General features: G+C 31.6%; 1 protein-coding gene across 1 annotated transcript in view; it reads left to right on the top strand.

Annotated features, from left to right (window-relative positions):
* Slob (Slowpoke binding protein) overlaps window positions 1–24,237 on the top strand; it is a 304,418-nt gene that overhangs the window by 215,409 nt on the left and 64,772 nt on the right. Inside the window, exons 4-6 of the mRNA XM_067767941.1 lie at window positions 10,690–11,570; window positions 14,322–14,441; window positions 14,757–14,834. Coding sequence (XP_067624042.1) covers window positions 10,690–11,570; window positions 14,322–14,441; window positions 14,757–14,834 — 1,079 coding nt within the window. The remainder of the gene's footprint in view (window positions 1–10,689; window positions 11,571–14,321; window positions 14,442–14,756; window positions 14,835–24,237) is intronic.

The raw sequence follows: 24,237 nt of genomic DNA, 5'->3' as shown, positions 1-24,237 counted from the left end.
TTTAAGAAACAGGCGAACAATTTTAAGTTCCAAGTAGTCATGGAACACATATTTTGAGATTTGATTACGCTCAAAAAAAGTGCGTCGCAACATGAAAAATGTAATTGGTTTTCCTCAAAGACAATTTTTTCCTCAAATTACGAACTTTTCGATAATGAAGAAAATTTTCAAGACAAGCTTCCTTGTTTTTTGGAAAAATTTCTTTTATTGATATTAGAGGAGATTACAAAGTTTACAAACGGCGATTGTTAATAGGACATTTTTCTGAATTTCACTTCTTCATCAGCCATCATTTCGGGAGCTGAGTATTGAACTCGAAATCATAATTTGTAATAGTTTAAAGGCAGATATCTTTAATAACTAAGCCATATGAATGCCCCGCTGCACGCTTTGCAATTGGTCTCTAAGTATTGCCTTTCTATTGCTATTCCTTTATACACCATTTGGTACATAATAGTTCTATGTTGTTAATCCTAATTTGAGTGAAATACTTATAGGCGCGCTCAAGAGCTTAGTAACATTTGATTTATATTAGTGGTGTTATAGTATTACTACCACTGATCACTATCATATCAATAATATTATTTGTATTTAATTCGCGAGACATGCTTATTTTGCTTTATACAGTTGTTTTTTTTTTTTTAAAAATTCTTTCTTTTGGAAAAGAAATCCAGATGACGAAAAATAGTTCATATTATGGAAAAAATTAGTTTGGGTGCATATTCGTCTAAGTCTTACACCTTAGGGTGAACTCAACTGAGGCTGATATTATTCCGAGCACATACTGTACCCTCAAAATTTCAAAAGTGTTTCAGAGTGTAATCAAAAAAGGAAGCACGCAAAACCTATTTCGACGTTATACTTTGTGTCAATAAGTACTTCATACCTACAACAGGTAATGCTTATAGCCACAAGACGTGCTGTTAGACAAATTCAGTACCGCACTGAGTTGTCTGTGTTCACCGTACTTTTTACTTAAAACTTTGTTTATTGAATAATGGTTATCATGTAAAATGGTTATCATGGAAATATGCAAATTTGTTTAAAGGGCTACATACGCACAAACATTTTTATTTACTAGACGTTCCTACGTAAAGTATAGAAAGTAGAAAAAGGAGGAAATTCAAAACCATTGAATTACCCTTAGATGATAGTAAGAAATCAGTATGCCGAAAAATAGGCTATGATACACACGAATGCTCACGCACGTACATACAATGACTTTGTCAAAAAAAAAACAGATTACATAAATATATATAAAGGCTGGATAGCCTCATATAAATTTCAGTAAGGTAAGGTTAAAGTGTCAGACAGCCGGAAATATACGTAATAACGTATTTGAGAAAGCTATAAATATAACACGTGCGTATGTATGTAGCTAAACCTTAAAATTAAGTGATTCATAAAAATAATGATAGGATTGGGTTTGGTTATAAAACTTTAATAATTGTCTAGTCTCTATTAGTTTTATGTATTTTTAATGGAAAATATTGTAGCTTTAACACATTGCGGAACTATAAAGTTTTCGTAATCACTTGAAAACATAATGATGACCGAAAATGTATACATAATAGCTGTGTTTTTTTAAATCTATATACATAAACGCTTAAACTTTATATGGACTGCTAAGCGCTAAACTATATCTAAACTTCTGAAATTGCTGCGCAGAAAATTAGTAATCCTAAATTTCAATACGCATTATACTCAGATGCAAGTGATATTTGTGTCTATGTTTCACCTCTACACTATCTCTATGTATCACCTCTACAAATGGTGTGTATCCACTATTCACCGCAACCCATTCAGCAATAGGCTATACACTATGGCCAACAGAGGTGTATGTCTACGCTTTTTGGTACAACATGTTCTTTAACTAGTCATTTAACCACTGCCGCTAGATGGGTCTCCTAAACATTATCTAAGTAAGGATAATAGTTTTTTTTTTACCCGCATATGTAGACGTATATACGTGTAAAAAAACATGGCTTACATATGGTTCCGGAAATTGCACACTCTCCAAAAAAGATACTCGTTAGTTTAAAAGCTGTATGCCACTACTTTCATATTCTAAATCTTCTGATGACCTTTTGACGCCCAAGAAAATTTTCACGTACAATTTGAACCTCCTTCAATATCATTTTTTTTTAAATACCTATACACGATAATGTAGGAGTGCAAGAGCTGTTTTGAAGAGTGAAAACTTAAGGGTCATGAGGCGCATACTAACTGGGCACTGCCTTATAGCGTCACATGCCCATAAGTTAGGCCAGTAACAGCAAATCTTTAACATAAGTCCCGGCACCTGATTGGGGTACTTCCGTTTGATCGTTAAACAAATTCTGGCAACACTATGGACACATTTAATCTATGTGCGATCTTTATTGACCGGCCTATTCAACTTAACGTAGGAACATATATGTATGTATGTTTTCATTCCAAATTGTGTGGAATACTTTTAGGCTCATTCAACAGAACTTGATCAGTACCGTTGTGTTTTGTTAGCGTATTTCCCCTGTTAAATGTTGTATCAATACTTTACAAATGTATTTAATTAGCGAGACGGGCTGACAATGCTTTATAAAGCTTTTTAATTTTTTATACTCAGCGTGCTTTGCACACAGAGTATATTAACTTTGATTGGATAACGGTCCAAAATCATCAGTATCGAAAAAAAAATGTTATTCAGCCATGTCCGTCTGTCTGTATGTCCGACACGACAACTTGAGTCAATATTGAGATACCTTCACCAAATTTTTTTTTTACCAAATTTGATACACGAGCATATCTGGACCCAGAATAGATTGGTATTGAAAATGAGCGAAATCGGATGATAACAACGCCCACCTTTTATATATATAACATTTTGGGAAACACAAAGATTATTTAGTAAATAATACACTTAGAATGTTGAAATTTGACGTGTGGACTGATATTGAGACTCTTGATACAAATTTGTTTAAAATGGGCGCCCACTTGTGATAAAATCAATTTTACAAATACTATTAATCATAAATCAAAAATCGTCAAACCTATCGTAACAAAATTCGGCCGAGAGGTTGCCTTTACTATGGGGAATGCTTTGAAGGAAACTTAACGAAATCGGTTAAGGACCACGCCCACTTTTATATAAAAGATTTTTAAAAGGTTCGTGGACGTATGAAATAAGCTTTATATTTGCAAAAAAGAGCTTTATATCAATGGTATTTATTTCCCAAGTGGATTTATAACAATAAATAGGAAAATTTTCAAATTTTAAAAAATGGACGTGACACCGCCCCTTTTATGACTAAGCAATTTTCTATGTTTCGGGAGCCAAAACCCATTAACGGATCGTAAAAAAATTGTAATTGCAGTAAATATTTCCACAAAAAATGGACGAGATCGGTTAACGACCACGCCCACTTTTATATAAAAGATTTTTAAAAAGGTCGTAGACGAAATTCAAAAGCTATATCTTAGCAAAAACTAGTTTTGTACGAATCGTATTTGTTGCCATTATAACAAGAAATGGGAAAAAATTCAAATCTTGAAAAATGGGTTTGGCACTGCCCTTTTCTTACAATGCATTTCCCAACGTTTCTGGAGCCATAACTCGACGAAAAATTTGGTTTTTAACAGAAAATATTTTCAGTAAAAATGGATTAAAGCGGTTAACTAAGCGGCCTACTTTAATACAAAAGATTTTGTAAAAGTGCGTAGATGCAGGTAATCAGCTATTTCTAGGTAAAAATTGGAAAATTTCGTTAATAACCCTGCCCTTGTTTTGCGATAACGCTTTTTAGTACAATGGCACTTGTGTGTTTATTTTTATTGTCCTGTTCTATATATATTTTAAAATAAAGAGTAGGTAAATCCTCATATCTGAAGGAAAAGTGCATTATTACCCGCTCAAGATCATTGGTATTAGCCTCTGTATACTTCTTGCTTCTTTTAAAGGAAAATTAGTTAAGAATAGCAGCCTTGTAACACTATTAAGCACACAAAACAAACAACAACAGCATTTCAAGTATACAGCTGGGGATTTAATGTTCGGTTTCACCCGAACTTAGACTTCCTTACTTGTTTTTCATATAATTTCATAATTTTGCTATAGTACAAAAATGGATTGCCAAAAACAACTAAAAGCAAAAAATCGCCGCTGTAATGGCCGAATGACTTAAGGTTGCAACCCTCGAAATATATCTACAAAGCCAGCTATGGCAGTTGTCTATTAAAAATTATTTTAAAAAAATTCGCAATTTTAATCTAATTTAAAAAATTCCAATAAAAAAAATTCAAAACAATAATAATGGCAAAAAATTATTATCTAAGCCTTGAACTCATGCTCAGAAGTATTATTAAATTTATTATACTACTTTTTTTTAATTTTTCTTTTGTTTTACTTTTAAGTAATTAATTTAGTAATTGGCTGATTGAACTTAGATCCAAATTGTTATTTTGTTTGAGGATACTTCACAATGCCTCAATAAAAAAAAAAAAACAAAAATTGGAAACGCATGTGACTTTGTTTGAGATATGCGATATTTCTTTTGTTGACATTCTATTTTAGTAAATAAATCGTAAGTTATTATTTAACTTTAAAAAATAAAATTTCACAACAAAAAGCGATCTTTAGAATTCGCTCGCCATGATGTAGATATTTAGATAGATGATGCACCAAACATACATTGTTAAAGTTTTTTTTTTTTGTGGAGTTGGTTAAGTCAACAACAATTTTCAAATGAACACTTACGAAGAACGAATATAATCGATACTTTTATGTGAATATGAGCATTAGGATGGCCCTTATTTTCCAAAGTGTTCCGATTCTCGATCTCACCCCCCTATAAATATGCGAATAGCGTAAAAACTAGAATATACAAAGTTTTAGGTCAATCGAAAAAGGGTTAGAGGTGGTACACCATATCTTGTGAAACTTTAGCTGACACGTATATAATATGATATTATTTCTTAGGATCTAATTAATGATGATTTATTATGTGATTCAAATTGTTTTTTGTAATCAGTTACAACTTGTAATAAATATTGTTTTTCTTGTTCGTCATTTGTAAGTATTGTACTATATTCTTCCATAAGTTTTACTCCACGTTCTGCTGTATCGTTAACTAATTTTATATTTATAACAGTTTCCTTAGCTTTTTTATACGTTTGTGTATCACACCTTTGTAGAGTGGATCTACCTCCAGAAATTGAGATGATATCCCAAACCGACCAAAAAAATCAATTGTATTTCCTGTTACAAAATCGTGTAGTTCTTTTTCTATGAATTTATTGATTTCACTGGGCCTAAAGTGTAACCTTTTCAAATTTTCTGTTTTCTTGTCGTAGTTGTCTATGCTTTTGATTTTTTCCACAATCTTTTTCTTCATGGTACACGAGACGTCATCATCGAACAATGCCAATGCATTACATTCTTCAGTCAGGTACAATAGGTGGTTACACAACTTTTTTATTGCAATGTCAGATATTTTTTTATTAACATTTCTGTATTTATAAATTACTTTAATAAAATATAAGTCTTGAAGAGGTACTCTATGAGGATTGGTATAGTTAAACCAAAGCTTAATATAGAATTGTATAATAGACGCGCATATACTTGCTATCGAATTCTCTTCATACTCCATTAGTTTAAACTGTTAACGAAATAAATAGATTTTAAAGCAATGCAATGCCTTAGACATCCACCGAGCATGATGAGTTGGCCCTGGTACACAAAACTTTATGCCATCACTTGCTGCTAGACATATAGAATAATTCCCTATAGTAATCTCTTACTATTTTGTTTTTCAACTCTTCCTTAGAAAAATTTAGAATATTTTCTTTGCTATCGCTTAAAAGTAATTCCAATTCGTTATTTTGTAGCAAATCTTTAAAACTATTTTTGTCGATGTTTTTCCAATTTTCTTGAAATCGCCGAAATAACTGGGCGTCCTTACTATTATTTACTGGAAAATAACATTCGAAAACCCCTCTCAGCAAAACTTCATAATTATGATGATGATAAGGTAGATACAATAGTTTTCGCTCAAGCTTTATTTCTAATAACGTTGCAGCTCCTTTTATAACGCCTGTGTTAACCGATGTCATATCGAAACAACAGGCCACAATATCATGTTTCAGATTCCATTCAAATAAGAGTTCATACAACGTATCAGCTATTTCCGAGCCTGTTGCAGCATATAATAATGGAGCTCCTATTAACTGTTCGCCATTCCTGTAAGTAACAACAACTGGAAGTCGTTCCACCTTATGTTATTTCTGGAAGTAGTTTTCCATCCCAATGCAAAGTGCCGCAATTTATCTATTTAATAAAACGTACTATTAAAAACTTGTTCCTTCAAGAGCAGTATAGTTTTAATAAGAAAACGTCGAAAGCAATATATATTTTGTCCTGTAACTCTGTTATTGATCGACCGATTTTGAAGATTGTGGTCATTTTAGAAAAGTAAGAAAATACAAATCTAATTACGGTATGGCAAAGCAGTAAATTTTGGTAGGGTTTAACAATATAGAAACCTGAAACACGAAATTGGTAAAATTCGTAATTTTTCAGGATTTCAAGCCTTTTGCGCTACCTCTAAATCTTTTTTGATTGGCCTAAAACTTTGTGTATAATCGTTTTTGAGCTATTCGCATATTCTTAGGGGGTGAGATCAAGAATCCAAACACTTTTTTTTTCCTCCATACAACGAAGGGCCACCCTAATGAGCATACGCATCGATACTTTTGTTAAAGTAATGATACTTGAATTTCTGAGTGGATGGCTTGTTCTAATGAAGCTTCTATCACTGCTATAATTATTCTATCGTATAAAATATTATTTTATAAATTTTTATTTTGTAGCAAAGTAAGCAAGTGAAATTATTAAATACATTAAAATAAAATTGATTTTAATATACATCAATTTATATTTTTTTTTGCAACTTCAAACTAACGCCAACAGTGAAATATTGCATATAAAGCCATAAATAAGTGTGAGTCAGTAATCTATAAAAAATACTACAATTTTTTTAATGCAAAATGTATGCAGCGCGTGCTTAGCAGCTTTTATCACTCATCAAGCACTGTAAAAAAACACCAAAGTGAAAATCTTGCTAAAAAAAAAACAGTACAGTAAATTTTATTTTCAATGCAACAACAACACGCTGACATTTGTAGATAAGCAATTTTTTTATATACTTAGTGAAAATGTTACTGAAAAAATGCAAATGCCATTTTAAGCAATGCATTCGTTAACCTCATGCAACTCTATGCCCGTATTACGCCGTCATTCATATGTAGTACTAGTTGTCATTTGGTAGTCATTGTAGTCGTGCAATCATTAATGCCCATCCACATTCAAAATGAAAAAGTTTATTGTATTAAAAAAACATCGTCAAACTCGACGTCATATAAAATTACAGCAACTGTTGCACTCTGTTACTCAAGTATATCCCTGTCACATGTCACATATGCTACACGCTGAATGCTGCACATCCTGTGTACGTCATGAGAAATTGAGAGCCTCGCACCGCACAGTGGGGCATTAACGAGCAGATTGTCAAAAAATAGAAATACTTCGATGATTTATAAATTAATTTGTACTGCAAACGCCATTTTGAAATAAAAAAAATTACAAGCCGGTAACAATTTTAAAAACTTGTTACTGGTATTTGAATTTTAAAATCGAATCTACCGAGCTGGTTTTTCAGTTCAAGTTCAACTCAGTTTGTCAGTTAAACTACGCTTGAACTTATTCTGCAGTTCTTCAGTCCGAAGTTTAAGCTGAGCTTAAGCGGTCCATCTGGCAGGGATAAACTCTAGTTAACCGATCATTTATTTGCTTTCATTTGCAAAGGCATCGAATATACCCAAGAAGCATTTGGGCTTAAGTACCATTAGTGCTCATGTTGATAACCATTAAAACTTCTCAAAAGTTGTTTCGAAACAGTGACTCAACTTGCGCATCAGAGCGTTCTCAGCAAAGAAGGCAATTATTTATAAAGCAAAAAATATTAATTTGAAAATGAGGAGATCAACTGGAGAACTATACATTGTACAAATTTCTCAAAGGTTGGATAGTGATTGGAGAATAAAGTTGGATATCAACTTGATAACTGTCTGGTTTAAGAATAATTAGAGAATGTTAGTAGATATCAACTCCGGAGCTAGAAATACATATATCCCTCCAAGGCGGGAGAAATATTTTTTTCATGTTTGTTTTGTAAACAAAATTTAGCTGCTGCCGTAACTACAGATTATCTAGATAATAAAAAACCAATGTTGCGATAAAAATATCCAATACCCAAAGGCGGCCTTAAACTGTGACTGAAAAATTGCTCGTAGTTTAACTGGAGTTAAATTTGACTAGAGCTTAAGCAAACTCAGTTAATGCTTAGCTTAACCAACTACTGAAAAACCGGCCTTAGTTATCTACTTATAAAAACACTTTCCGAAATTACATAAACTTTATTTTTTAGTTTCTAAAATTCTTCGAACCATTTGGTTTTTGATTCTAAAATTTAGAGTTTTTGCAAACTAAACGTATATTGAAAAAATCTTATGGAAATTTCAAAAAAAAAAATTATTCGAAAACTTTTTGAGCATAGTACAATTCTAATTATAAATTTAATATGAAAAAAAGTAACTTAAAATATTATTACTGCAAGATATTTAGATGCTGCACTTAAATGACTATTTAAGATTCGTTTCCATGTTGCAAAAAAGATAAAATTTAAATCGAATTAATTTTTAATGAATTTCCTAACAACTTAATATTTTATTTTATTTTGTTTTTTCTAGTTTAAATTTTTTTCGAAAATTTCGAATATATTTAAATTTTCAAAATAAATTTTTCAAAATTTGTATAAAAAAGGGTGATGATGAAAATGGAAATTTATTGTTTTTTTTGCAGAAGGCCATTTTTTCAGGAATCATTCCAAAATTGATATTTAAGAAAAAAAATTTGAATTTATTTGGTTTTGAAAACTTTTTTTTTGTATAAAAAATATAACAATATGAATAAAAAAAGTCCAAACATATAAAAGTTATTAAAAATTCAAAAGAAAAATTTAAAAGAATAATACAAAAATTTTATTTTTTGATCTTTTCTAAAACACACTAAAATTGTTTTTATACATTTCTTTTTTTTTGGATTTTCAAATTTTGTACAATTTTATCAAGAAAGACTTTATCAAAACGTGCTAAACAGCTAAATATGTTTCAAAAATAATAAAAACTTGTTCCACTTTTCAAAAAAACATTGTTTTCTTAATGAAACACGCAAAAACTCTGTTTATCAGAAATGTTTTCGGTAGTGTTTTTAAAACACTTCAAAATAAATTCTATCAAAACTTCCAAACAGCTACATATTTTTCAAAAATATTTCAAAATTGTTTGATCTTTCAAAAATAATTTTGTTTTTTTAATTTAAAAACGCAAAAACTCGGTTTATCAGATGTTTAAAAAAAGAATTTAAGAGAATGTAAATTCAACTTCAGAAATGTTTTAGCTTTAAATTAGTATTTCTAACTCTTTTAAATATTTTTAACAACTTAGTGAAAAAAGTTCAAAATTCTTTTAGCTTTAAAATCATATTTCTAACTGATTTAAATATTTTTAACAACTTTATGAAAAAAAACTTTCGTTAGCCGAAAAAAATTACATTACTTCAAATTTTTTTTTATTTTATAAAAAGTTGTTGTATATACATATCTTTTTGGGAACTAAAACTGAAATATCTAAATATTTCAGACTAAAATGCAAACATTTTACTCTCAACGCTTTTTTGAAAAACAAAATTTACATTTTTTTTTTTTCAAGGTTTGATAAGCTTCTCGAATTTCAAGTAAAATTTGTAAAATTTATTACTTTTTAAATACTTTTTGTTGAAATTTTTTATCAAGTTTCGATCAGAGTTTAAAACACTCACATGTTTTAGGTAAATTTGAGTGATTTACAGTTTCTAGTCAAAATATTTCTTTACCGAAACTTTTTTTTTTTAATTTTAAACCATTTAATCAAAATATTTTTTTAACTAAGAAACTTTAAAAAACGTATGAAAAAAAAAATTAGTACATACTGTCTACTCTTATTTAATTTTTTTTATAAAATTTTTAATGAGTAATCAAGCTCTGGGTCCAAACAAAAAACTGATTAATATATATTTGTACAAAAATCATTTTGTGGTTATCATTTGATATATTTGGTTTAGCCTATAACGTGATTATTCATTAAATATTAACACTGAAGGCCGATAAAACAGCAAAATTTTTTCAATTTTCAAATCTGTTTTAAATTGTTTACTTGCTCCACTGCAACAACTTAATACTAATCTCTTGCAAATATCCCACTGTGCGTCATTTCAAGCTTTTACTTGCTCCCCCATCATTCATTTGTTCACACTGCGGAGCAGCAAAAGCAACTTGAAGATATCTTTTTTTTCTTCACAAAAAGCCTCTGCGCAAAATAAATTGTCAAAATGCTTTCATTGTTGTTGTTAAAAAAAAAGAAACTTTTTGCCATTTTCCGCTTGTACACAATTTTTAAACAACCAAATTTCTTTCTCTTTTTCTTTTTTCGTTTCTTTTGCGCAAAAAATAAAAATAATAATAAAAACGACTACAAAACACAACACTAAACAAATAATCTTTTACAATTCCTCAAAATTTCATTTTGCAAATTTTATACGCCAACCTAAATCACAAACAGGATATTACAAGCAATATATCGCCGCCTCTGCAGCCAACGCCAGCGCACAGTGCCGCCGACGACACGAACAATACCAACAGCGTACGACAGCAGCAGCAGCAGCAAGAGCAATTGCAACTACAAAAGCAGCCGTTATTACGGCAAAGTCATACACCAACTCAGCCACCAGCTGAACTGCTGCTTATTGAACAAAAACAACAGCAGCAGAAACAACAACATCAGAAGCAGCAAACGTGCCAAACAGCAAGTTTCCCCAACCACAATTCCAACTCCACCACAACTACCAGCACAACCACCAATACACCCACCACACCCAGCACTCCTCTTACACCTACAACAATCCCACCACAAATACCAGCAAATTATCCAACGAAAGCTTTTACGACATCTCCTTACGGCAACGCAAATCCTATCACCAACAGCCCACAACGTACTGTGGCACCGCTACCGCTGCGACAACAAAATCCGAAAGTTATCACAAGATCACAATCATCGAAAGTTATTCAAGAGTTAAAACAATTGCATAGCAATAATAACAACAATTATAACAACCATTATCAACAACAACAACAGCACCATTCTATTCCCCAATTAAAACAACAACAATCGCTGCCAGCTACTCTACATCCACCGCAATCAGCGGTTAATGGCCATCATAATCCGCCACCATCCAAATCCGTCTCAATACTTGTCTACAAAACTTTGAATACCGTCTTCAAGAGCAGTCGTAAAATAATTGTACGCGTTTGTGAGGTAGCGAGCGCTAAGAAATCCTTCACAATGTTCAAATTTAATAAAGCGGCAGCGCAAAACCGCGCTGAAAATCGTGCGAATGCCTGTACGGGACACGATCAGTTCGTGCGGCCACCAGTACCCGAGAAGTGAGTGTTATTTCTAAATACTTATAATGGTATGAGTTTGGCAGTGGTGGGAAGTGTTAAACACGGTAGTGAAATTATAAAATTTGTTAGGGGACAATGTGGAGGTAGACGGCGCTTGAGAATCAGCTGATAGATCTAAGGTCGAAGGCAATCTAATTACGTTAACAACCAACCAAGCCAATACTAATATGCCGTCCTTTTTCTGTTGCGACCGAGTCAAATCGGGTAACTGTTCTTAGTCTTTTGATTTTTATAATAGAAAAGTAGGGTGAGTTTGGAATTTCGCTTACTAAGACCAGTTTTCAAAGCTTTTTGTGACAGGAGAATACATCTCAAACTTATTTTACTTTGCTCATAAAAGCTATACCTTTACGAAGCAACCATTTCAAAAGCAAGGATTTCAGCAAAGAGCCTACAAAAGCATATTTCATAGGTTTGTGTAAAAGCTTTAGTATTTGCCCGAAAGCTTGCATAAAAGTTTAAATAAAAGTTCACATAAACGTTCGATTCTAAGGATAAAAATTTACTTAAAATTGAGAGAAGAGAGACTTTGCTTGGAAATATGCGGAGCTTTTTGAAGTTTTGACCCAAATTTAGAGAGAAGCCTACGACAAAAGATCTCTATGCACTGTCAAATAAAAAAAGCTTAGTGAGCTTTTTCTTTCTAACTAAGCGCCAGATGTTTTTTCCTGCTTTCACGCATAGCTGTTACAACGATAACTGCGTGGTTTTCTGATTTTGAGTTTGGGTTTGTCCTAACCTCATACAAAGTATGAAAATAATTTTAACTTGTAACATTGCAATCGATTGAAGCTTTTCGCGAGAGCTTTTGGAAAACCATACATGGAAATCAATAAGCTGTTTGTCCAACTCCAACATTTTTGGTGCCTTAATTCCAATCTAATTCTATTGTACCGAAAGCCTCAGAGTTTCAAGGGGTATTTTCCTCCATGGTCCGTTTTACACCATGGATTAAGGTGCATATTATCTTATTGAAAAGTTTATATTCTTTGAGCCCTCTTCACTTTCGTCTCCCTTTCTTGCTTTGCAATACAATTATGCGTTAACTGGAAACCCTAGCACTAGTTCCGAATTATCGTATTTTGTGTCAAGCTTATAGTAGAGCTTTGCTAAAAAGCTTTTCAAAAAAGATACTGCGGTAGAGACAGCTTACTCTACTTTTCACTCGAAAGTGATTTTTGATATTAACGTCAAAGCCAGGCAGTCATCATGAGTAATCGATTAATTATATCAATTTTTATCTTTTTCTTAATAATTTTTCCTTAATAAATCTAATCTATTTTATCTATGTTTTAATCATTAGTGATCAACTATTCACATCTATTGCCTCTTGTTTATTAACATAAGTCTTGATTGATCATATTAATTTCTAAATTCTTTTATATTTTTTTGCTTTTTTATCATTTATCTCCGGAATATCATATTAATTTATAATCACTAGTCTACGAATAATCATTTCAAGTTTTGATCTTTTTTTCATCATTAGTCTCACTAATCATATAATTTTTATTAGTATCTATTTTAGTTTCCCTTTTTTCCACTTTTTAAAAAGTTATCTCCAATTAATCACATCGAATTCTTCTATTTGGAATCTTTAATCTCTGGTTACTCATATAGACTTCCACTTGTTTTTGATTATTAAACTAATTAGACGAATTATATCAATTTTTTTTTTTTTGCTATTTTTTTATAATTTAATTTCATTAAATCACAAAAATGACTTAAATTTTAATTGTAGTCACCGAATAATCGCATCTGTTTCCTTTCCTTTTGAGTTATAAGTCTCGGCATAATATCACCGATTTTTCCTATTTTTTAATCATTGGTCAGCGATTACGATATCAGTTCTTTCCACTTTTTAGTCATGAGTTTCGGACTAGTCATATCAATATCAGACATATTTTCTTTATCAATCTCCAAATAATTGCTTTCCAATCTGTAACTGCCTCAATATGTTTGATAAAAGTAGATCGACTGAATAAGAAAGCGTACACCCAAACATATTGAAAAGCTCAGAAAAGCTCTCTTATCAATTTGTCATCTACAACAAAGATCCTATAGGTTTGAAACTTAAGCAATGAGTAGTGATCAGTTGCTGAAATTTTGCTAGCTCCTTCACTTCTAAGGTCGAGTTTTTCAGTGCGAGTTTAAACTCCAGTTAAAGTTGTTTAAAATTTAACCTTGCCACTTTATTCGATAAACTCAAACTTTGCTGCTCATCTCAGCTTAAGCGGCCAAAGTGGCGGGATTAAACTTTAGTTAACTTTAACTAGAGTTTAAACTCGCACTGAAAAACCGGACCTTAATCAGATGTCAAATATGGTAGCCAAAAGATAAAGATAGTGACTTAAAAAGAATTTCCTTGTACTACGAAGGAATGATATAACTCGAGAAATAGAGGGAACGTAAAGGGTGCAAAGGAGATGATAGAGTGATAGAGGACTGGTACATGGTCAACTAGAGGGATGTTGTATATCTTTTTTATAAAAATTGAGATAATAAAATTTTGTTTTGATATTTTATTTTGAGACCTTTCCGCCAATGCCAAACAAAAAAAATCAAAAAACAAAAAAAACCTTGAAATTTGCATTAAAACCAAAAATATGTACCATTTTTAAATCGCTGCTTTAAACTAACACAAATAAAACAACAAAACTAACCTACTAAAAATACCAAAAAAATTCATTAAACTCGCCTACAACCACAAAACTCATCAATATCGGAACGCAGAAAAGTAAAGCATATAATGAAGAAATTACACAAACAAAATGGACTGAAACGCTCCAATTCAGCGATTGAGTTTGATGTATCCGCGCTAACGGCAGCCAATCGACGACATATTTACAGCAGGTAAGTTATATAAGCTAACAAGCAAGTTTTTATTTTCGTCAGAATTATAGTTTTTCCCACAAATAGCAATTTTTTTTATTTTTATTTTTTTTTAAGACACCTTTTATGGAATAAAAAATTTTAGTAAATTTACCCACTAATTCCTCACCTTCTTAATTTTTTAGATATTTTGTAATAACACAATTCGAAAAAATTCACCGTTCTAATATAATTTTTTTTTTTCTTTTCTTTCTTTTCTTTTACCTTTCACTTTTCATTGCTTTTGCTTTTGTTTCGTTTAATTCGATGCAAAAACAAAATAAAATTTTCTTACAGCAATCGATCAGCCAGTTCGGAACAAGATAATTCAGATCAATCCGAGCATTCGGAAAAATCACCATTGGTTAGCGCGAGGTTAGACAATCTAGCTAGGCTATTTTTTAGCAAATCGATGCCAGCGGAAACCGGAAGTAGAGATACACTAGATTCTGTGCTAACAACAAGGTTGCATTTTCTATACTTTCTACGCTAACAATAATTTTAAAAAAAATATATCTGTATATAAATTTTATTGCTTAAAAAATTAAGCTATTTCCAACTTTCCCAATTTCAATGCTAACTAAACAAATTATTTTATTTTAATTATTACGCTATGAAAAGTAAAATATGTTGAATGTAAATTTGAGAAAATGTATTGCTAACAAAAGCATTATTTACAAAAATTTTAAAAGAATCTATGTTATCTCAAAAATATGTGTTTTTGTTTATATTGAAATATTTAGCGAGTTATATACATAAATTAAAGGTTAATACAGATCCGGCAAAGCTTATTGTTGTTCTAGTTTTATAAAATTAGTTAAATTTCGTTTATGTAGTCAACAGCCCAACACAAAAAACAAACAATTTTTGTCTTCATATTTATACTAACGCTTTACTCCTCACATCATTGAACATTTATCTTGACTTGCTTTATTTCGGCTATGTTTGCATGTATGTGTGCACTTACTTTTGGCATGTACTAGCATGTTTTAAATTTAAGTTTTCGATGTTTATTGCAGCCAAACTTTTTTACAAAATTTTAATTTTTATTTTTATTTAATCATATGTTTTTTATGTGTATTAACTTGGGACGAATGGGCGAAAGTTAACCGATATCGCGCCTTCGATTTTTCGATAAGATTTGGATAGGATTTTTTCGACCAAAACACTCCCCAAAACCCAAAAAATATTTGTTTTTTCAAAAAACTGTTATTGCCAACGTTTTTACAACAGCTTTTTGAAAAAAGAAAATATTTTTTAGAGAGTTTTTGGTCGAAAAATTTACCCTTTCGCCATTTTTTTTTTCGCAGTCTCGAAAATTATTTTTTTGGGTAGGCGTAGTGGAACTTTTTTTCCTGAGCCCAAATCCTATCTTAAAATCGATGGCGCGATATCGGTTAATAAATCGACCCAGTCTAATGTGTATACTACACATTCAAATCGTATGGGAAGTTGCTGTTAAAAACGTACTCGTACAAGAATTATAATAACGTTTGTAAAGTTTTAACTTCATAGGTTTTAAATAACTATGAAAAAAAGAGTAAAATTATTTTAGGTAAGTAAAATAACACACTTTAGAAAACAGACCAGCAAAGGTAAAAGCCGAGCAAATTCAACATGAACAGGCATTATACATAAAATACAGTCTAGACATTGATAAGTTTCTATATTACAAAAAAAAATTTTTTAATATTCCAAGCTTACACAATTGTCGCTTGGTCAATACAACTTTTATATATTTTTCTAAGAGAAAATTTCTGAGCAAAATAAAATTAGTACGAAGCAAGAAACGAGCTACTAAACATGGTGTATGATTCCCGAACATGAGTAGTCTAACATAATTTTCCTTTACAAAAAGTTTTTTTTAAGGTTATTTAATTGTTGAATAATCTATGGTGTATGGCGCCCGAGCAAGCACTGTCTTAAATAATTTTCTTTGAAGTATTATGAATCCTAGATGTTAAGTAGCAACGCGAAACTCTAAGCACTACAAATATTTTTTCAATATAAGGTTATATAATTACTTACTAGTTTCTCGGTGTATGGCGCCCGAGCAGGACTCGCCTTAAGTAATTTTCTTTTAAGTATTATGAAATACAATATGCGAAGTAGTAACCCGAAACTCTCAGCATAACAAACGTTTTTTTTGTTTTAATATTTTTAGGTTATTTAATTTTTGACTAGTCTATAGGTGTGTGGCGACCGAGCAGGAACTATCTTAATTAATTTTCTTTACGGTATTTTGGAATCTAAACTCTGAAGTACCATCCCGAAACTCTCAGCATTACACAAGTTTTTTTACATATTCTAAGGTTATCTAATTGCTCACTTGTCTGCATGTGTATGGCGCCCAAGCAGGACCTATTTTAAATAATATATGAAAACCAAATTGTGAGCTGGTAACCCTCACCTCTCAGCATTAAAAATTTGTTTAAAAATATTTCAAGGTAATTTAATTGTTGACAAGTTTATAGGTGTGTGGCGTCCGAGCAGGAACTGTCTTTAATAATTTTCTTTTCAGTTTTATGAAATCTAAGATGCAAAATATTAACCCAAAACTCTAAGCATAACAAAAGTTTTATTTGTTTTAACATTTTAATTTAATTGTTTGTTAGTCTACAGTTGTTGGCGCTGAGCAGGCACTGTCTTAAAAATTTCCTTTTAAGTTTTATGAAATCCAAGATACAAAGTAGTAACTTGAAACTCTAAACATAACAAACTTCTTTTTTTTTTTTTTTTTTAATTTTAAGGTTACTTAATTTTTGACTAGTCTATAGGTGTGTGGAGACCGAGCAGAAATTGTCTTAAATCATATTCCTTTTAGGTATTTTGAAATCCAAAATGTGAAGAAGTTTCGCGAAACTCTCAGCATTACTTATTATTTTTTTTTTTTTAAGTTATTGGATTGTTGACTAGTCTAGTGGTGTATGGCGCCCGAGTAGAAACTGGCTTAAATAATTTTCTTTTAAATATAGTACAGCTAGACAAAATTATCTCATCAGATGGTATAAATTATTACTTGGCGCCCGAGTATGACCTGTTTTAAATACTTTTCTTAGTTAATAAATCCAAGATATGGCTTTATATACCCTGAAATATCCTCAATCACAAATAAAAAGTTTTTCAAAATATTTAAAGCTTAAACCATTGCAGGGTAATTGCGAAAAACGCTTCAAGCGCCAATTTTTAAAAAACCTATTTTTTGCACAATACGAGTAATATTGAACTCTAACATAGCTCAAACACCAAAATAATAAATTACTCTGTTCTTGAGCACAAATTTACTTATGTCTATAAGAACAAACCAATTTCATCTCAATTGCACGGTTGTTAATTTTAAAGCTATTTTGCCATGAACTCATGAAATAAGATGAAGTTGCTTAAATGGTGCCTAAAATAATTTTACTATAACAAAGAAGTCTGTCATATTTAACACAGGAAAACTAAACACATTCATATGTAGGTACCAGAGCTCCAAAATAAATGACATACGGAAATGCGTATGGTATTCTCTAAGAGAAGCCTTATTTTCAAGAAACTCAAGTTCTTATCTCAGGTTTATTAATGAAATTTTTTTTTTATTTCATGACAGAATTAAACAATGAACCTTATGAATTTCTTTGTCGATTTCCAACAAAATATTAACACTTGGCGCGATTCGCCTCCAAGGAGACTTAGGCCGAGTTTCTCATTCAATTTGCGTCGTGCTCCTTTTCAATTCCTACAAAAAATGGCGTTACGAACCTACGTCGTTTATGCCGAATCCGAAGATAAATTTTAAAGCTTTTCGGAACAGAAATACTCTAATAGTGATTTCTTCTAAATTTTTTGCTAAATTTGTTGCTTTGCACGGGACTTCAACCCATCAGCATGCTACCACCACAACACAGCGACCGCCATTAGACTTTTTAGATTTCCAAAACTTGATTTAAAAACATTTTTCAAACTTAAATTCTCGTTTATAGCGAGACTACGAACTACCAACCTTCTACATTCCTGTGGACCGGACTGTTCTGTTTGCGTAAAATCTTGTGGAAAATTGTTAACTGATATACATATGTAGTACCTTCAACGACAGAAACCTTTCTTAAATAAAAGTTTTCCGCTTACAAAAACGAAACGCCAGTTTAATAAATAGCTATCATACCCAACACACGTTGTGCTGCCCAAAGATCTATTTGTCTACATTTAAAAAGTGGTCCGACTCATTCTCGTCCTTGTCTTATATTTCTCCTTCTTATTATTGGGGTTTCTTTTTACTTCCCTACCGTCCCCAAACCCATTCCCACTGTCACAATCACTCCAACTTCCACTCTCATCCTCTCTGTGGCTCCCACACTGAATCCCGTTCCCACTCCTATTTCCACTTTCACTCCCTCCCACTTAAATTTCCTCATATTTGTATGGAACCTCTATACCAAGAATTGAATACCTGATATTAATAACTGTGGTGAAGTACATATGGGGTATTCCATCCCATTTCGACCAATTTGAACCCGACCCCTTTAGAATTGGCTTGAAGTTTTTCTTCTTTTTCTAGCTTACGAAAGACGTTTTTCAGAATTTTTTCATCCAACTCAAAAAAAGTTATGAATTTTAAAAAAAAAAACGGTGTTTTTTTCAAAATGCTATAACTTTTTCAAAAATTGACCGTTTAGGATCTTTTTTTTTCTGTAATATTTCAGTTTTTCGAGATTTTTCAAATTTCGCCATTTTTTTTTTTTTCTCACAAAAAACTTTTATCAATTCTGCAATCATCCCCACTAATCCCGGAGTGGGCCGATTATTTTTTTTTTTTTTATTTAATTGAAAAAAAAAACTAAAAATTTTTTTGTATTTTTTCCGAAAAGTACATTTAAAAACAAATTTAAAAAAAAAAAAGATCCCAAACGGTCAGTTTTTGAAAAATTTATAGCCATTTGAAAAAACACCGTTTTTTTTTTTTAATTCATAACTTATTTTGAGTTGGACACCGTTTTTGTTTTCAAAATGCTATAACTTTTTCAAAAATTGACCGTTTGGGATCTTTTTTTTTTTTAAATTAGTTTTTAAATGTACTTTTCGGAAAAAATACAAAAAAATTTTTAAAGTTTTTTTTTTGTAATTTTTCAGTTTTTCGAGATTTTTCGAATTTCGCCATTTTTTTTTTTTTTCTTATAAAAAATTTCAATCAATTCTGCAATCATCCCCACAAATCCCGGAGTGGGCCGATTATAATTTTTTTTTTTTTTTTATTAATTGAAAAAAAAAACTTTAAAAAATTTTTTGTATTTTTTCCGAAAAGTACATTTAAAAACAAATTAAAAAAAAAAGATCCCAAACGGTCAATTTTTGAAAAAGTTATAGCATTTTGAAAAAACACCGTTTTTTTTTTAAATTCCTAACTTATTTTGAGTTGGACACGGTTCTTGTTTTCTAAATGGTTTAACTTTTTCAAAAATTTACCGTTTGGGATCTTTTTTTTTTAATTTGTTTTTAAATGTACTTTTCGGAAAAAATACAAAAAATTTTTTAAAGTTTTTTTTTTCAATTAATAAAAAAAAAAAAAAAATTATAATCGGCCCACTCCGGGATTTGTGGGGATGATTGCAGAATTGATTGAAATTTTTTATAAGAAAAAAAAAAAAATGGCGAAATTCGAAAAATCTCGAAAAACTGAAAAATTACAAAAAAAAAACTTTAAAAATTGTTTTGTATTTTTTCCGAAAAGTACATTTAAAAAACAAATTTAAAAAAAAAAGATCCCAAACGGTCAATTTTTTTAAAGTAATAGCATTTAAAAAAAAAACACCGTTTTTTTTTAAATTCATAACTTTTTTTGAGTTGTATGAAAAAATTTGAAAAAATTCTGAAAAAAGTCTTTCGTAAGCTAGAAAAAGAAGAAAAACTTTCAGCCAATTCTAAAGGGGTAGGGTTCAAAATTGGTCAAAATGGGATGGAATACTCCATATATAGTTTAAATTTTTTCATTTAGGGGGCGTAGTACCGCATGCTTTTCAAAAAATATTGGGTGACCACGTGCACCTACTACATATTTGTAATATAAGAAGTATATAAATACCGACCAATCTATATCCTGAAATAGCAATTGATATGCGACCCTTTCAATTAGTGTAGAGTTATTTTGGAGTTCTGGTACAAACATTTAGCCACACCTGTATTTGATCAGGCATGTAATTTTCAGTAAAGCCCAAAAGCTACTTAGAACATCATCGCTTGGCAGATAATATACTCGACTACAAAAACAATTTTCATTTTAATAAAGTTAGTCCCTTATGTTGGCAAATACGTATGGAAGTATATATATATATACATATATATATAAGTCTATATATAGGTACATTTGTATATGTACATAATCCATGGAATAAATATAAACGCACTTCAAGCAAGGTGTGTGTGATATACGTTACAACGTCAGATAGCTAGCATCGCAAACGCTCACCATATCACCAAACTAGCACCAGTAACATCCAACAAGGCAAACAAACTCAGCATTGGAGAGCAACGTAGTAAACGCAATATCATACGTGTACATAAATATGTATTTTTATCTATGTATATTAGGGTTGTAGTTAGGAATCAAATGAACGAACTCTTATAGTCACACCCATTCAAACCGCAATAACACGATATAAGATATAACATTAAATTCTTGATGCCGATTAAAGATAGCTAAGGCGTATCACACAAGGCTCAAAATTCAAATTATCCAATGGAGACACACTTCAACCTTCTACAAACCGAACCAAGATTTCCATGTGATGATGTCGACTAAAGTTTTATCGATTTGGGTATTTAGACTGGGTGCGAGTTCGTCTAAATTTGAGGTACCTAAACTAATATTCCACTGGAACTTTCCAGCACTGCAATAATTTATGAAAAAGCTGTCCAAATTGTGCGAGTTGATTTGAAAACTTAAATTGTTGATTTCTGCTAAGAAAATGATAACAATATGGGAAATTTGGTATTTTTGATGCGTTTTCACGCTTAAAAAGAACAGAGGTCAATTAGAGTCCGCGGTAAGTATCTATCCCAAGATAGCAGTTCAAAAAATGCAGTGGCTCCGTTTTATAAGGCTCGGACATAGTAGAGCACGTGCACAATGACCTTTTCCAAATCTCGAATTCAATACTGTGATGTTGGTACGCCTCCAATAACTTCTTTAGGCCAATTAGTGCACTTGGCTGCCAAATATGTTCAGATTGCGGTCCATATTTGAAAAGGATTCAATTCTTGTGTCGCCAACATCAGCTTGAACAAAATTTGCTCACCATCACGTACAATCGATCAGATCTTAATCGCAGCAGCGATCATCGCTCTATGATCTATGATTTACTTCAATTAAATGAACAAGAGTAATTTATTTGCATACACAATATTGAAAAATCAATATTTTTGTTTTTGAAATTTGACATTTGAATTTTAGTTGAAAAGAATGCTGATAAAAATTCTAAATTTTTTTTTGCACTGCCTTACCGACAGTGATTTAGATGTATTCCCTATTTAGGTAGAAATTTAGGTCAACTCGCACATAGCCTAAATATTTTGTGAAATTCAAATTTTTATCAGTAAAAAAATATACGTTCAACTATATAAATCAGATGAAAAGGGTAAAGTTTTTACATATGTACTATATTTATAAATCTGTATGTTTTTAAAGCTTCAAATAAATGCGTGAACATATTTGCAATTATCTAAAACAAATCAAAATAAGTAAGGAAGACTAGGTCAACACGCACACAGCCTTAGTTAAATTTCTCAGATTCTTCATAGGGTAGTCAGAACTTTGCTTCCAGTTTCAAACGCTATAACCGTCTACAATCGAGACGTTGACTTCTATGTTATATCTATTTTTAACAATAGTATTACCCATTGAAGAGTTGAGATTGAAAAAAAAATTTGCATTTCATATTTAAAGACCACTCTAATGTACTTATATGAGAGTTTTAGTTATTTGCGCATAGCTCAGCATAGTATACAACACAGCACTGCACACAGCCAATGCATAAGTCAACGAGTATGATAAGATCAAGCACGCCATAGCATTAAAATTTCATTGTATTATTTCATAAGCGGATGATTTTAGAGATGGAAAAGCCAAAGAATTGTAGAGGGAAAATGTAATCATTGTACACACATATTATGTAGGATATTGCACCCTATCATACACATAAACCCCCTATGTCTGATGTGTGCGAGTATTTTGGTTATGTACATAAATATCGTGCACGTTCAGTTATGCCAATAATTCAAAATGAACATGAAAATGTCACGATATTATTACCTTAATATATCCTTAAAATATTCAATACAACCGATTGTTCAGATAAAAAAAAAAAAATAAATGTAAGGCGCGATAACCTCCGAAGAAATCTAAGGCCGAGCTTCTCTTCCAATTTGCGTCGTACTCCTCTTGATTTTCCCTAGAAATTGGCCGGACGGGACCTACATGTTTTATGCCGACTCCGAACGGCATCTGCAAGGCAGATGAGTTTTCACTGAAAGCTTTTCATGGCAAAAATACACCCGGAGCGCTTGCCAAACACTGCCGAGGGGCGACCCCGCTTAGAAAAATTTTCTTCTAATTGAAAAACCTTATTTCTAAAATTTTGATATTGCTTTGCCCGGGGTGTGAACCCAGGGCATACACTGAGGTAGGCGGAGCACGCTACCATTACACCACGGTGGCCGCAGATAACACGGTGTTCAGATAGCAACATTTTAAAAGCTTCAAATTTCATCAAATGCTTACGTATATATCTTGATAAAATTTGGTGTCAGGTGTTTCATTAGACATTTGTCGGAACCGGCCGGATCGTACCACTATAGCATATATTTCCCATACAACCGATTTTTCAGAAAAGAGAATTCTTGTCATATCTTCCTCAAAGCTTCAAACTTCACCATGTGCTTTCGCATATTGCCCAGTTTGTTCCTAAAAAAATGGATGAGATCGGTAGTATATATAGCATATATCCCCCACAAACGATTGTACAGATAAGAAGCTTTTCGTAATCACTGTCCCACTTTAACAGCTAGAGGCTTCAAATTTCACCGAATGCTTACGTATAGTGCAGTCATTGTTGTCTGAAAAAGTTGTATATATCGGTGCAATATATAGTATATAACCCATACAACCGATTGTTCAGATAACAAACTTTTCACAATTTCCGACTCATTTCAACAGTTAAAATCTTCTAATTTAAGAAATGCTTACGTGTATAGCATATATTGTTGTCTGAAAAAATCATAGAGATCGGTATTATATATATTATATACCCCATATAAACTGCCCCCTTTTTAACGGCTAGAACCATCAAATTACATCAAATACTTTCGTTTACGTCATATATTGTTGAGATAAGTGATTCATGGGCATAGCTATTTCATGCAGGCCACAAAACACGTGAAACTTCGCATCCTCACAGAAAGTACCCACCTATTCTTATACTCAGCTGAGCAGAGCTCACAGAGTATATTAATTTTGTTCGCATAACGGTACCCTGTAATGGCATAAACTGATAGATATAGACTTCTATATATTCAAATGATATGCGCGAAAAAAGAAATTCATTTAACCATGTCCGTCCGTCCGTAAACACGATAACTTGAGAACATTTTGAGGTATCTTGATGAAATTTGGTACGTATGTTCCTGGGCACCCATCCGAGATCGCTATCTAAAATGAACGAAATCGGACTATAACCACGCCTACTTTTTCGATATCGAAAACTTTGAAAAACCGAAAAAGTGCGATAATTCATTACCAAAGACG

Source organism: Eurosta solidaginis, chromosome 2 (assembly GCF_040869045.1).
Source record: "Eurosta solidaginis isolate ZX-2024a chromosome 2, ASM4086904v1, whole genome shotgun sequence".
Lineage (NCBI taxonomy): Eukaryota > Metazoa > Arthropoda > Insecta > Diptera > Tephritidae > Eurosta > Eurosta solidaginis.
Note: the sequence above shows the minus strand (reverse complement) of the source record. Positions and strands in the feature narration are given on the sequence as shown.